The sequence below is a fragment of the Microtus ochrogaster genome, chromosome 10 (genome assembly GCF_000317375.1).
Source record: "Microtus ochrogaster isolate Prairie Vole_2 chromosome 10, MicOch1.0, whole genome shotgun sequence".
Lineage (NCBI taxonomy): Eukaryota > Metazoa > Chordata > Mammalia > Rodentia > Cricetidae > Microtus > Microtus ochrogaster.
In genome coordinates this window covers 62,879,972-62,894,302 of record NC_022016.1, presented here as the reverse complement: position 1 = coordinate 62,894,302, position 14,331 = coordinate 62,879,972, and the positions used below count along the sequence as shown (strand labels likewise).

General features: G+C 52.9%; 1 protein-coding gene across 3 annotated transcripts in view; it reads left to right on the top strand.

Annotated features, from left to right (window-relative positions):
• Hivep3 (human immunodeficiency virus type I enhancer binding protein 3) overlaps positions 1 to 14,331 on the top strand; it is a 412,482-nt gene that overhangs the window by 387,078 nt on the left and 11,073 nt on the right. For all 3 annotated transcript variants that reach the window (XM_026782346.1, XM_026782347.1, XM_005353329.3), the window contains one exon: positions 10,211 to 10,386. In XM_026782346.1, coding sequence (XP_026638147.1) covers positions 10,211 to 10,386 — 176 coding nt within the window. The remainder of the gene's footprint in view (positions 1 to 10,210; positions 10,387 to 14,331) is intronic.

The following is a 14,331-nucleotide window of genomic DNA, read 5'->3' as shown; positions in this document are numbered from 1 at the left end:
TGTGTACATCTTCACACAGCTGAAAGTGGCAGACAGAAAGGAATAGATGGTACTGGGGAGAGGAGGAGAGTGCAGAAGCCATGTGAGAAAGGGTACTTCTTCCTGTGATTTAAGTTGGGTTGGTTCTATGCTTTCCCTCCTGGTAACTTCTTGGGTTGGCCAAATCTTTTCCATCCACTCATTTCTCTGCTTCCTAAAGTTGTATTACCAGTCTTTTCTCTCATTCTTCAGGTAAAATCACAGAATCAGTATACTGGTAAAATGGGAAGGGGCAGTGGGTTGTGGGAGAGAGGGAGGAAGGGACAGAAGGGAATGGCTTCCCACTGTGATGTTTGTGTTCGTTATCACTTCGCTGGACTTGGAGTCACCTAGGAGACACACTCCAGGGGCAGGGCTCCCAGCATGCACTTCTCTCTGCTCTGACTGCACAGGCATCAGGAGCAGCCCTTCCATGATGGTCTGTCACCACTGTCCTCCCTCTTGGCTTTGCTTCTTGTCAGATGTTTGGTCACAGTGACAAAAATCACTAATTTACCCCCCATCTTTAGTAAATGACAGCTAGTAGACTGACCTGCAAAATAAATTTCAGCCATGCCACCTCCTTTCCAAGAATTCTTCAGTGAAGGACATGGCTCCATCTGTCCCGTATCTACAGGGACCCACCGTTCTAGCCTTCCAAGGCTCAGAAGGGCACATAGGAGAGGGCCGGTGCTTACAAGTGTTGTGAGCAGCCAGAGTGGATACTGGAGCTGTCTCAGTACCTCCTGGTGCACAGGAGTGCTCAGTCAAAGTGACACTTCCCTCCCCTTCCCTATTCCTTCCTCATTCCTTGCTTCCACCAGCTTGATTCCCACTCCCCAGACCTGTAAGGTCTTTCTGCCAGCTTAGCCGGAGCATGTATGGCCTGGTGTGGACAAATCCTCCAAAGGGAGGGAAAATTCAGTTTATTCTGTAATGGTGTGAGCCACAATCAGTGGGAACATATCAGCCAAGGACATGTGGCTCTGGGGACAGACGGAGTGTCTGGAAGCAGGGTTGAGCATGGGTACCTGAATTTTCTCAGTCATGACTCACAGGCAACACTCTTTGGGTCTCCTTGGAGATCCAAACACACCCCATCTTTGAGTCTCTTTGGAAACAAGGGCATGAAATCTCAGGCTGTGGGTCCTGGAGCTGGAGACTCACCAGGTGGCATTCATTCTACAAGGGTCGCCTTTCCAGGTTGTAATTGAAAGAGGAGGGATAAGGCTTGGGCTTGGAGTTTGGGGACCTGCCAGTGAGTTCCTACTCTGCCATTGTTAGCTCTGTGGTTCTCTGTGATACTGGGCTCTTTGTTAGTCTCTGTTTCTCATGGTACAGGGATGATGGCCTGGAGGTTTCGATGAGCTGTCTGTTAGTCATGATTGGACATGTGGGGCCTTTCCAGCCTCGGCTGCCAATGAGCTCCCTGGGCTCTGAGAACCACAGGGTGCAGAGGGCCTGCGAGAAAAGACGCTTAAGCCCCAATCACCGTGTGGAGTAGCGAGCTCTCCGTGAAGATCCAAAGATCCCACAAGCCCTTCAACAGGATGCTCTTTCCTCCACAAGAGCTCCGGAAAGGTGCCACTCCCTGAAATGAGGCGTCTGGGGAAAAGGGTTCCAAGAATGGGATCTGCTTTGCTTGAAAATACACAAGTGAGGAGACAGAGATACCAAAGCCTCTCGGGGAGGGGAGTCACAGTCCACACAACCCTCAGGAAACCGTAGCTCCCTGGCCTCCAGGCTGACCTACTGCCATCTCTTCTGCACTGTGCCCACCCAGGGCCCAAAGGCCACACGTCTGGATGGGTTATCCCCACTCACCTGCACAGATGCTCATGAGTAGCATTCTTTTCAAATTTCACATCATTTCTGTATTGGTTCTTTGGGAACTTCACATCATGCACCCTAATTCCTCTTACCTCCCAGTCCCCCCATACCCTCCCCTCTCCTCTGCAGTGTCCCTCTAGAAATAAAATTTTTTGAAAATCAAACCAAAACAAGGAAACAAAAACAAAAAACAACAACAAAAACCCTCTTTGCTGTTCCACCTTTCCCTCCTCTCCAACACCTCTTCATTTTTCCTGGTGCCATGGGGAACTGCAGTGTGTCACACAGGAGACCCTTTTGTCCAATCAGCTTTACTTGCAAATGTTCATTGCAGTGAGTCATTGTTCTGGTTCAAGACCTGTAGTTTCTGGTTTCATCACCACTGGGTTCTCACTGAAACTCTTCTTGGATATCCCCCACAACCCCCCGCAGCCACCCCGAGTCATGGAGCTCCTGCAGGTATCATTCCACAGGACCATTTCCTTCACAAGCTCCAGCAGGTCCTAGGTGGGGCAACGTTAGCGCTAACCCAAGGCCCAGTTGTGGGCCTGGGTGGTACTGAGCTGGTCAGTCTGGACCCCTGTGGCAGCCCTCCTCAGGTGAGGGGTGGAGCCTGCTCCTCTATGCCCATGCCAACAGGGTCAGTTCTCCCTCATCCATGGTGATGGGTGGGGCCATCTCTCCTGAGCGCAGGAGTGGGGGCAGCTCTCTTGTTACAGTGTCCAGTGAGGGGCAGGGCCAGCTTCCCCAGGGTCAGCCAAGGGTGGGGCTGGTTTAGCACAGCCCTCTGGTTTCATCATGCAAGGTTCCTAGGACCCCCCTGAGGTGACATGGGCCACAGACATCAACACAGACCTTGACTACAATGGACCCAGACATGGCTTTGGTAGCAGCTCAAGGCTAGACGGCATTCTAGTTCTGGGTAGAAGCATAGGCTTCTCAGATCAGGATGACTCTGGTGATGGCAAGGCCCCCGGACCCCAAGCTTCTGTGTGACTTTTGGTGGTGACATGTGCCTCGAACTTCAGCATAGACTCCAGACATAGTCCTCAGCAGCAGTGGGTCTGGATGGCACCGTTAGTCCAGGTGGCAGTGCAGGCCACTCAGGATGGCCCCAGTGGTCCTCAGACACTAACATGGCCCCAGACCTCAGGTATCTGAACAGCCTTCAATGGTAACAAGAGCCTTGGACATCAACACCGACCCCAGACGTCACCATGGCATTAGGTAGCAGCACAGGCCACTCAGATCTGTACGGCCTTGACCACAGCATGGTTCTCAGACACCAACATGGACTCAGGTGGCAGACCTGACCCTGGGTGTCCACACAGTCCTCAGTGGCAACAGGAGCCATATCAACCAAGACCCTGGCTGCTGTAGGGCCATGGACCCAGACAGGATGAGTGGCATTCTTGACTAAAAGCACCTGAGACCCACGGCCAGCTGCCTCTCTGCCAGGTCTGGCCCTTTGGTCCTGTCTGTAGTGATACATTTATATTTTGTGGCCTTGTAGATACCTTGAGGCCAAGGTCAGAGTCCCGTGGCTTTTCTCTAGCCCCAGGCTCAGGCTAGGACTGCTGAAACTCTATGGGAAGCTAACTTAGGAGCAGGAATAGAGTTTCAGCTGCCTGGCGGACTCTGTCTGTGTGGAAGTTCCAGCCCAGCAGGCCTGAGGCTGGGTGGCACATTCAATAACTCCCACCTGGGAGGACATGAAGACATGCTGTCACTTCTTCGGAATCCTGATCAGAGAGGAACCTGGGCTGTTTCTAGATCTGATGCGAATACCCCACTGGCCCCAGAGCTCAGCCGTCCCCCTCCCAAACCTTTAAACCCTCATCAAGGGCTGTGTTGGCAGCTGGCTATTTTTGCAGAGTCACCTGCCCCTCCCCTCCAGACACCTTTCCTTTTTGAGCTTCTCTGGGGTCAACCAGTTCACTCTGGCTGCCTCTCCCTAAGCATGCTGACCGCTGGGTCCTGGCCCTAAACTTGACAGACAAAAGGCTGCCCTTGGTGCCCGAGACACCCAGTGAGCACATCTCCAGTCACACCATCTTGTTTGGCATGTTTGTACCCAAGTTACCAGACTTGGCCAAAAGGCCATAATAAAATGGGGAAACGGAAAAGCCTTATCTATCCAAAATCGAAAGAGAAGCAAGAACTTTGCAGTGAGACCTGAATGGTGCGTGGAAAAGTTAGCAATGCAAGTACAAAGCAGCCTGGTAGCACCTCTGCCTCAGAAGATAGCCTAGAGACGATGGCGCCCATCCCTTTATTCAAGAGAATGACTTAGCTCGGCGGAGAGAGGAGTCTTGAACTTGAAAAGTTAGGTGTCCCCTTGAGGACTCAGTGCGAGGCGTTGGGGGAAATTACCTTGAGCCAGTTTAGCTCTAGGTTGGTACTCTGTCTCCTTGAATTTTATTTGTCTTACACAGTTAAAAAAATAATTACACCAGCCTTTAAGCTCCTGAACTGTGTAGACAGGTGACCTGGGCTCAAATTCTAGCTCCATTCACCACTCAGTAACTTCTCAGTGTAAACAGGAGTTGGTAGAGCCCACGCTCATTGGTCATGTGAGGGGAATGAGGTAACATCTGAGCTTTTCAAAATAGTGGTTGGCACCCAGTAAAAGCCATATGAGTTCGCAGATATTTTTGGGTGTTTTGTTTTTTCCTGGATTTGTGGTTTTCTCAGAAAACCTGCAAGATACAGCAATTTCATGCCACCTTTGGCTGGATGGCAGCAGCCCCTGGCCCTTCAGAGAGACCATGAGCCATGCCTTCCATGTCTCACGGTCTCCCCACATCCTGTCTCGGCACCTCCTCTCCCTCTGTGGCGCTTGGTCATTAGCACAGCACAGCCTACATTTGGTCTTTGCAATGCTTGTAGGCCGTGTGAGGAAATACACATCCATTTGACAGGACTGTGATGGTTTGGGCAAGCTTATCCACCAACAGCCCATTGGCTCACAGTCACCATTCCTCCTACCTGTCTACCTGGCTGCTGAGGTGAGGAGGACAGGATTTGTGACAGCAGCCATGTGGTTGCTGCTGCATCTTTGTCATGCAGAGCCTGAGAAGGTCACCTCATCCTGACAGGCCATCTCATTCCCACCGCACCCCTCCTCTGGAACCCGAGGAAGGAGGTTGCACGCCTCCTCTGGGCTGCGTCCCAAACACCTGTCAGCTTAGTGGAAGTTTCAGGTTTGAAAAACCCCTCCAGACAGTCTAGAGCCGCAACCCAAGGTGTCACATGCACTGATTGTCCAGACAAGCATGGTTACCAGCCAAGTGCAGGAGGGGATCTCAGTCTAAGACCTGTTGTGTCATATGTCAGAGCACCAAGGTCCTTCCTTCTCCATTCACGCTGCCCAGTAGCTCAGAGCATGATGCCAGCCTCGCTGGTTCTCTGCCCACTCATTAGAGGAATGAAGTGCTCCTGACGAGGGCTGCCTGGGAAACTTGCTTTTGCTTTTGGAAACTTGTCCTGGCTCAGAGCTAGAGCAGAACTAGAAAACAGCTGCCCAGGAAGTACTTGGCAGCTGTACACACACACCACCCATTATTACCCAACTCCAGACTGAAGGACAAGGCTATGCCCACCCCAGTAGGGCTTGGGAGTTCCAGAGCTGAGCCTGCTCTGCTGAACCTCCACTGTCAGCCTCAACCCTGAATCTCAGAAAGTCAGAGCATTTGGTCTTAAGAGTCCCTGCAGCTAATACATTCCATATTCCTAGAGTTGTCCCTTTTTAAGAGCAAAACCAGACTGCCTAGTCAGGACTGCAGCAGACAGGTGGGCAGTAAGGTTTAGAGAAGCTCCTTGGGTCCCCAGAGTCAAGTTGCCTACACCAGGTCTGCAGCAATAGAATGTTTTGTAGTCACCTAACAGACAGAGGGTCAGCCATTCATCCTCTTTTAAAGGGAAGTCTGTGTCTCGGGCCTCCAAGGGAAAGCATCCAGTAGAGGAGGGGTGACTGGCAGCTGGGAGCAGGATTCACACTCTGGGGTTCCCCTAGTTTCTCTGCTCTCCAGTCCTGGCTTTCTGCAGCTGCCAACACCTGGGTGTCCCGGCCCAGGGTAGAGTTTCAGGAAAGGCTGGGTAGACAGCAATACCATTGTTCGCTGTCTGCCACACCGCAGCAGGTCCCAGATCACCGGGAAAGTCCGTTCAGCACCATCCGAGAGTGGGCAGCAGATCTGCGTGGCAGCTGGGTTTGGGGGGGGGGCGACCTTGACCATGTCAGTTAAGCTCTTGGGCATCGGTTGCCTTTCTGCACGAGGGTATAAGGACTAGGGGTTGGGAGGGAGGAGGGTAGATAATATCTGACCTATAAAGTGCTTTATATTCCCAAGGACTAAAGATTGACTGGTCCTGAGGGAGGAGAGGTGATCTGCCTATGGTCACCCAACAAGTTCTAGTAAAAGTCAGAGGTCAGACTCAAGTTCTCCTGGCCTCTGCTCTATGCGCATTCATTCCCATTAGAAAGCAGAAGCATTTGAGCATGGCAGTACCTGCTTATCACACAAACAGTAAGAGCTGAAGGCTTGAGGCTGGCCTGGGCTGTATAGTTAAGATGGGAAACAGAAAAGGGCACTGTGTGCTGGGAGGAAAGGAACCAGCCAGAGCGGATACCGGAGGACAGGGTATATGGGGAAGAGGGAAAAAAGTATAATGAAATAAATATGAAAAAGCCAAGCTGATGCTCATGACTTGATATGCTAATTGAAAATTTAATTTAAAAAACCAAAAAACAACAACATAGGCATGTTCATTCAACTTTATGCATGATGGAGAATTAGATAAAACCTGTGTTTAAGGGCCCATAGGGTGGAAAAACCAATGCTGAGTCTGATCCTAGCATACTTGACCAAGGCCCTGGCTACTGTTCTGACCCGTAACTTGTGAGCCTGCACTGAGCGCTTGCTGAGCACCTGGTACCGTGCTAGACCCTGGGGATACTCTAGTGAACATGGGTGACTGATAAGAAGGACCCGACCCCGACAGGGTGGATGCTGGGCTCAGGCAGAGGAAAGACCTGCCCACATCGACAGGAAACTGTTCCACAAAGCCGCCGTCTCAGCCTTCAAAGAGCTGGCAAATCGTGGGGTCTCTGTTCAACCAGGGTTGCTTCTTCCAAATCCCTCAGTGACCAGCCTCAGACCCTCCCTGCTCCTTTCCAAACCACAGGCCTGTCCTCTGTCCTCTTGGCTCTGGCCTTGCTCTGCTGGAGGCAGGTTAAGATAGCATTTTTTCTGCACACTCTTCCCCTGGGCCCCCGGGTCTCTTCTACAGCAGCATTCTTGAGTGGCTTTCCATTCTTCTGCCTGGCCACCCTACTCTTCACAGATCCACAGAATTCTACATCTATAGGTCCCAGCTGTGTGCTAGGTATTTCTGTGTATCTTTCTTATCCATATCTTGTTAAAATGAAGGCCCTCTGCTGGGCAGTGATGATATACACCTTTAATCCCAGCTCTCAGGAAGAAGAGGCAGGCAGATCTATGAGTTTGAGGCCAGCCTGGTCTACAGAGAGAGTTCCAGGATAGCCAGGACTGTTCTACAGGGAAACCCTGTCTCAAAAACAAGTAAGTACAAAGGCCCTCATTACTGCACTCTCCGCTTGTGAATGGTCCCAAGAACAAGGCAAGTGGAAATGAAGATGTCTTTTTATCCTTCATTGTGATCTGTCCTCTACACGGACAGCCGCCAAGGACTGTAGAGTCTACACCAGGGATACCCCGCCCTATCTTCCGTCCTAGTGCCTCCTGGTCTATACTGTTCCCACAGCACGGGATGTTTGCCTCTTATTGAGATTCCATTTCTCTGTCACTTAACGTCAAGCAAGTCTGGACACTCTCGACCGGTCAGTCGTGGTGCAGCCTGAACCGCCTGCCTGGTTTCCTTTCTTCTTGCCAACTCCCACTCCTTTTAACATGTCTTCCTTTGTCCCGAGAATCCTCCTTTTGGCCGCTCACCATCCTCCTAAGCCCTGGCTCTCCCCGCGTGCTGCCCAGCAGATGGCGCCCAACTTCTATGGTACAGGACCAGACTAGGTGGTGTAAGGATCCCTTTTGAAAACCTCTCTCTAAGACGGTGTGTCTTTAGTGTGATGTGCAGGAAGGGGTGGAGATGGACGGACTCTTAGAACTGCTTCTGAGTTTCCATGAGCAGAATAAATCCCACATAAGGGGAGACCACGATGGCCGTAGGGCTGTGTGGGGAGCAGCTGTGACATGGAAGGGTGCTTAGGGGGAGTGAGTATCGTGGAGCCAGCTGGAGGTTGGTGGCAGGTGACAGCCTCCAGCACAAAGCCACCCTCACCACTGGGAAAGGTCTCAACTTGATGCCCCTGAAGACAGGGTCCCAGGGACACAAGGGACACATGAGAGTGAAGGCGAAGGGGTGTCCCTAGAAGGCTGAGTCCTGCGCTGTGCATAGGGTGCTCTCGCGTTCTTCGCTGCCCGCAAGACCTGCTGTCTTTTCTTTTGAACACAGGATATACGTGCAAGAGCGGAGGTGTGAGTGTTCTTGAACAGTGTGATTGTGGGGATTAGGGTGTGAGCGTGACTGAAGGGGGGTGTTGGTGTGAGCGTGACTAAAGGGGGGTGTTGGTGTGAGCGTGACTAAAGGGGGGTGTTGGTGTGAGCGTGACTTAAGGGGGGTGTTGGTGTGAGCGTGACTGAAGGGGGGTGTTGTGTGAGGGTGACTGAGGGTGAGGGATGTGGAACAGTGAGTGAATGCTGGTATTTGGGATGTGTGATTGTGGTGCGAATGTGACTGAGGATGAGCAAAATGTGATTCTGGCTGTAAGGGTGTGGGTGTGTGTGTGAGGAGTGTGTGAGGTGTGTGGCTGTGTGTGTGAGGTGTGTGTGTGTGTGTGTGGTGTGAGTGTGGCTGTGAGGAGTGTGTAAGGTGTGGGTGTGGGTGTGTGGGGTGTGTGTGTAAGGTGTGAGTGTGTGTGAGGTGTGTGAGTGTGTGTGAGGTGTGTGTGTGTGTGTGTGAGGTGTTTGTGTGTGTGGCTGTGAGGTGTGTGTGTGTGTGTGAGGTGTGTGTGTGGCTGTGAGGAGTGTGGTTGTGTGTGAGGTGTGAGTACATCTATGGGTGTGTAGGTTGGAGTGTGAGACGAGTCTCCACTGCAGCCTGTAGCTCCCTATTCATTGGCCCTCTCCTGGGCCCACCTGTCACATCTCTCAGCCCTGGGGTACCAGTTGAGCTGCCTGGGGTCCTCGTTGCTGTCACCTCTCTGCATCCACCTGCCCCTCTCCGGGAAGAGCAGGTGATGGGCAGTTCTTGTTGAGGCCACCAAGAAGACATGTCCCTTCCTGCTAAGTGTCTTGTAGTGGCCCATGGCTTGAGTCAGGACCTAAGTTCTTGGGTCTTCCAGAACTGCCCCTCCTGCTATTCTTCCCAGCTTCTCGACCTCACCCGGACTTCTGCACACAGATAGCTTTAGACCACAAAGCTGGCCCCCTGGCTGTCTCTGTGGCACTTGGGGGCTTCTTTCTCAGTGCGGAAATAGCATTCTGACTCGGGGTCTGGCATCTGCAGCCTGAGCAAGTGGGCTGCTCGCTCAAGAGGCTGAGAGCTGGTGACCGCCCTGACCTGCTGGGAATAACCTAGGTTCCATGTAGTTTGCAGCTTAGCCAAATTGGAATTGCGTAAGAGAACTCCAGGGCTCTGGCCACAGTCTGCACCCAGGAGAACGGTGGGGACCCCTGTGCCTCCTTCACAGAAGTGTCTGGGTGGCTTCCTGATAGCTGTCTTCTCCCTTGCTGCCCCTTGCGGGAAACGGGCAGCTTGGTTTGGGAAGGTTCAGATTCTGGCCAGCCCTTTCTGACTGGGTGCTCTCTCCGGTGGATGTCTCGTCCTCTCTGAACCTGTTTAGCTCATCCTTGTGAGGCAACGGTGACTTCATTTAGGAGAAGGGCTTGATGAATAGCAGTGGCCGGTATGATCTGAGGTTTTCTCTCTGGGTGGCTCTGGTGGCCTCCAGTGGCTGTTCTCTGTGGGGGAGCTATGGCAGCCGCTGGCTGCATGGAGGCAGCCAGCAGGGAATTTGCGACTTCAGCGTCCTTTCCTTTCTTGCCAGGAAAAATTGGCGCCTTTGGCTCTAGGGCTGTCTGTCAGTCTATCTGACACCTACATACCTATCTGAGACCGGGCTGCAGGGGTCCCTGGTGGATGCTCAGGGCAACTGAGGCCCTTTCAGCTCTAGTCCTCTGCTCCTCATCCTCCTCTCCCGGTGTCTAGAGCTGGCCGGGTGCAGCTAGGGAGCACACCCATCTTCTGAGGTGCCACTCTGCCTCTTCGCCTTCTTTTGTTTTTTTTTTTTTTTCCTTTACATGACACCTGTTGCTCACAGGTACAAATCAAATGAAGAGTATATATATGTACGAGGCCGCGGCCGAGGGAGATATGTTTGTGAGGAATGTGGAATTCGCTGCAAGAAGCCCAGCATGCTGAAGAAACACATCCGCACCCACACTGACGTCCGACCTTATGTGTGCAAGCACTGTCACTTTGCTTTTAAAACCAAAGGTAAGAGACAGGCAGCTGGGGCACCGCCCTGCCCATGGCACAGAGCCCTCTGCCTAGGGGCCTGGAGTACCCCCACATTCTGAGCTCCCACTCCACTTGGTACCCGTGGCAGAGCAGTGACTCCAGTCTGGTCAGCGATGCCCACCGCTGCCACAGTCACACAAGCTCCCGCCCATCCTCTGCAGCGTCCAGCCCACACTTGGTAGTTTCCTGCAGACCATCACCCTTCCTTTGCATGCCTTCCATGGATCTGACGACCTCTGGCATGCATCCTTGTCACAGTCACTCTTGCATCGGAGATCCATTCCACTTGGAGCCACGCAACATACATGCATGTCCACCTTCCTCCACTTCTCACCACACTTAGCATCCTCTGATCCACCTGACTTCTCTGCAGCATTCAGCACAGGGCCCGGCTGCAACCTACCCCCACTGCCATCCTGATCAGCTTCCAGCCACACCCCACGTCAGAGTCAGGACGGGGTGAGGACTGGCTGTTGAGAGCGTACATCTCAGAGAGCTGTGATGGGCAATAGTGGCCTGGGGCCGCTGCAGTCCGCAGGCCCTGGTGGGACAAACGTGGTTTATAAGGTTCTTAGATGGGACACATGCCTTTCTGGGAGGCCCTATAGCTTGCGCGCAGAGAAAGACAGTGAGCCTTGCAAGAAAGCTGGGGTGCTCCACACCCTTGGTGGGTTTTGCCTCTTGCACTTAGCAGATTCCTGTGTCTGGACATGAGGACCCTGTCTTCTCTTCTGAGTTAATTAGGAGAGGAGCCACAGAAGGCTCCAGAGACAGAACTCAAGGCAGGCTTTGCCTTTGCGATTGTCTTTTCTTCTGAAACACAAGAGGCAGAGCAGCAACTGTGGATAGGAGGGAGCTGAGCCCTCCAGCCTTCTGCTGCCTTCTACTCTTGCCATCTGGGGTCAGGTGTTATTTGTCACATTCCCTGGTTCAGTGGCCTTCTTTCTGGCATGTTCCACTTCTCATTTCTTAACCACTAACTGACCCTGCCCTCCTCTGTCTTCTTATTACCATCTTTGAACTGAGCTCACAGTTTCCTGTGGAGGTTTAGGGTTGGACAAAGATGCTCACCCTTCCACTTCCTTTTCTGGGTTCTCTTTCTTAGCATCTCAGAAACAATGTCTCAAAAGGTGTTTAGAGAACAATTAGACAGGAGCCCTGCCAGACATAAAGCATCCCATCTTAGTGTGTGTGGTCCTCTGTCCCGTACCACCTGTCCCACTTCTGAGGTTTTCTGGAAGAGAGATGGGAATTGCTGACTGACAGCTTACACAAGGAAGCCTTTAACTTTGAAAGTGGAGACCTTCTTGACTGGGCCAGAAGAGATCACAGATGCTGCAGCCCCCATCCCAAGGACACAAAATGCCCTCATCCTCCTCCCTCCATCAGATTGAGGCAACCTCTAAGTGGCAGACAAGTGCTGTTCCTCTTCCAGGCATGGCTAAGGAATTGCACTGCTCTGACCTCAGCATGGAGAACCCCAAGGAAACCTCCCCCTTGGGCTGCCCACCAAGCACCCCAGTCCCCTGAATAGCTCCCACTTAATGTCTTGGTCTCATTCATTCTGGAAGCTCTGAAAATGACTTGAGCCCTTAGGGAACCTCCACTGTCCAGAAGGAACCTTCCTTGGAAGCCATACCTAGCCACCTACAGTTTTGCCTCTGGGAACTTTCCTGGGGTCTCTCTGTCTCTGAGCCACCCCAGAGATCCCAAAGGTTCTGAGGGCAGAGCCTGAGGTACAGAGACTCTCCCTCAGGGAGGCTGGTCTTTGTTCTTGGCCGGTGATCAGGAGCAAACCAAGTTCTTCCCCCTTTGGTTGGGGGGGGGGGAGCCAGGGACAGGAGAGGTGAATTTGAAACACGGGTCTCATACTTCACGCCCAGCGCAGACGGGCAGTGGTGACAGTAGATGGGACTAACGAGAAGTCCCCGAAGATACGCAGGAAGCAGGAGCCCACAGCATTCCCTGGAACCATGTCTCAAAAGCCCTATTGACCGTCAGTTCTGATCATATGAGCCCTCCTCTCCTCTAAGATGCCTGCCTGCCTCCTAGTCAGGTCTTGCTCTTGAGGTGTGGCGCCAGCCAGGATACACGGCTGCTGAGGCTGGGCCTGACAGACCCCACACCTTGTCTGCATCATCTGGATGTGTCTCATCCAGGAGACCCTTCCTGTCTGTCTCTGTCTGCCTGTTTGTGTCTTGTCTTTGTGTCTGTCACACACTGAGGTGGCAGTTTGGCCTCTGGGTGCTACTTGAGAAGGGTCTCGGTGGGTGGGGCAGGAGGAAGTAGCAGGCTGGCCCTAGGAGGACCCCTTTCCTCTGTTTAGGTTCTTCCTAGAGGCCACAGGGTGGCTGAGCCTTGGACAGGCCCTGGCACTGATTGCCTAGGGGACAGAAACAACAGCTGTGGGAGGCCCTTGCTCAGCCCAGGGGACAAGGTGATTGTCTTCTGCTCTTGCTGGCATCAGCTCCTCTTCCAGACATCCTGCTCTCCTGCCACTTGCCCATCCTCCACTCCCAGATGCTATGCCGGGCTGTCCATGGGGCCTGGGTTGACGGGAAAAACCCTAGGGGAGTGGGCAAGCCTCCTCCTTCCAGCTTCTCCAGGATGTTGACAGAGGAAGGATGGGCCTCAAGTGTGGGCTCCCTCCCACCTCTTCTGAGAGCCTCTAAGGTCCCTACAGAAGGAGAAGAGCATCCTGCGATCACTGGCCCCCTCCTCATCCAGTAGAGTCCAAGCCAGAGACAGAGCTTGCTGGTAGAGTGACTGCCTATCATTCGCATGGCCCTGAGTGGCATCCCAGGCCCGACATTAAATAAGAGATTGTCATGGGAGGTGGTTCTGCTCGGTGCCAGCCGTACACCACTCCCTCATGCTTTGTCCTCTGGTCTTCCCAGTGTCCCCACAAGGTGGGTATCACTTTACAGCTACAGAAACTGGGGCCCCACAAGGTGAGGAACACTGAAAAGGCCTTGTTCAAAAGCACAAAGCTAGCAGTACAGAGCCCAGACCCACCCTACCCTCCAACCAGGCCACACAACTACAAAACCACCTAGATCCATTCTTCCACTGCAGGGCAGCAGATGAGAGGGTTCTGAGCCCTGAGTCTAGCCAGAGCTTGACACTAGCCGATACTGTGGCTCTAAGCCAATCTCTTGGCTGCACTGGGTTACAGGAGCCCTGCCAGCATCCAGGACAGCCAGGAATCTTGCCCAGTGATGTCATCAGCACCTGAGCCCAGAGTTAGGTCAGAAACTGAGGGAGTGGGCATAATGGGGTTGAGTGACATGGTCTGTGAAGTTCCATCCACCACTTTGCTTCTGGGCTGCCTTTTCCAGAAGACTATGAACACTACTCTATGTGTCTAGCGTGGTTGAATAGTAATCTAAACTTCACAGGTAAAATGTCTATGACAAGCAACACCAGTGTGAGCAGTGCTCGTGGCCTCTGTGACCTAGGAGGGACAGTTGGAGTCTCTGGTCCCAAGCTGTCCTGTCTTGCCTCCTTCCTCCTCTACTCAGACAGTGAGCATGAAGGGCATGAGACTGAATGAGGACGTTTCTGTCTAGATGAGGGGGAAGGCCCAAGCTGGGCAGGGTAGACCTGGGAATGATGAGTGGGGAGAGCGCTAGCTCCTCTCTAGTCCCGGCCACCACAGTCACCCAGCCTAGGGATCTCACTGTTTCCCCACCAGTAAGACCTGACCCTGCTGAGAGATGATGACGCTCTGCTCAGCCATGAGCCCTCCCCATGTTCACCCGTCTGTCCCCCTATGAGTCCCTACTGTCTACTCATCTGACAGTGCCCCTATTCTTGTCCCCTCCCTCCCATCTCCATTCAGCTGCCCGCTCTCCCTCTGTCCTACTGTCTGGCGTCCCATACATTCCCATGTGTGGACACCGTTCCTCTGTTCATGTGGCC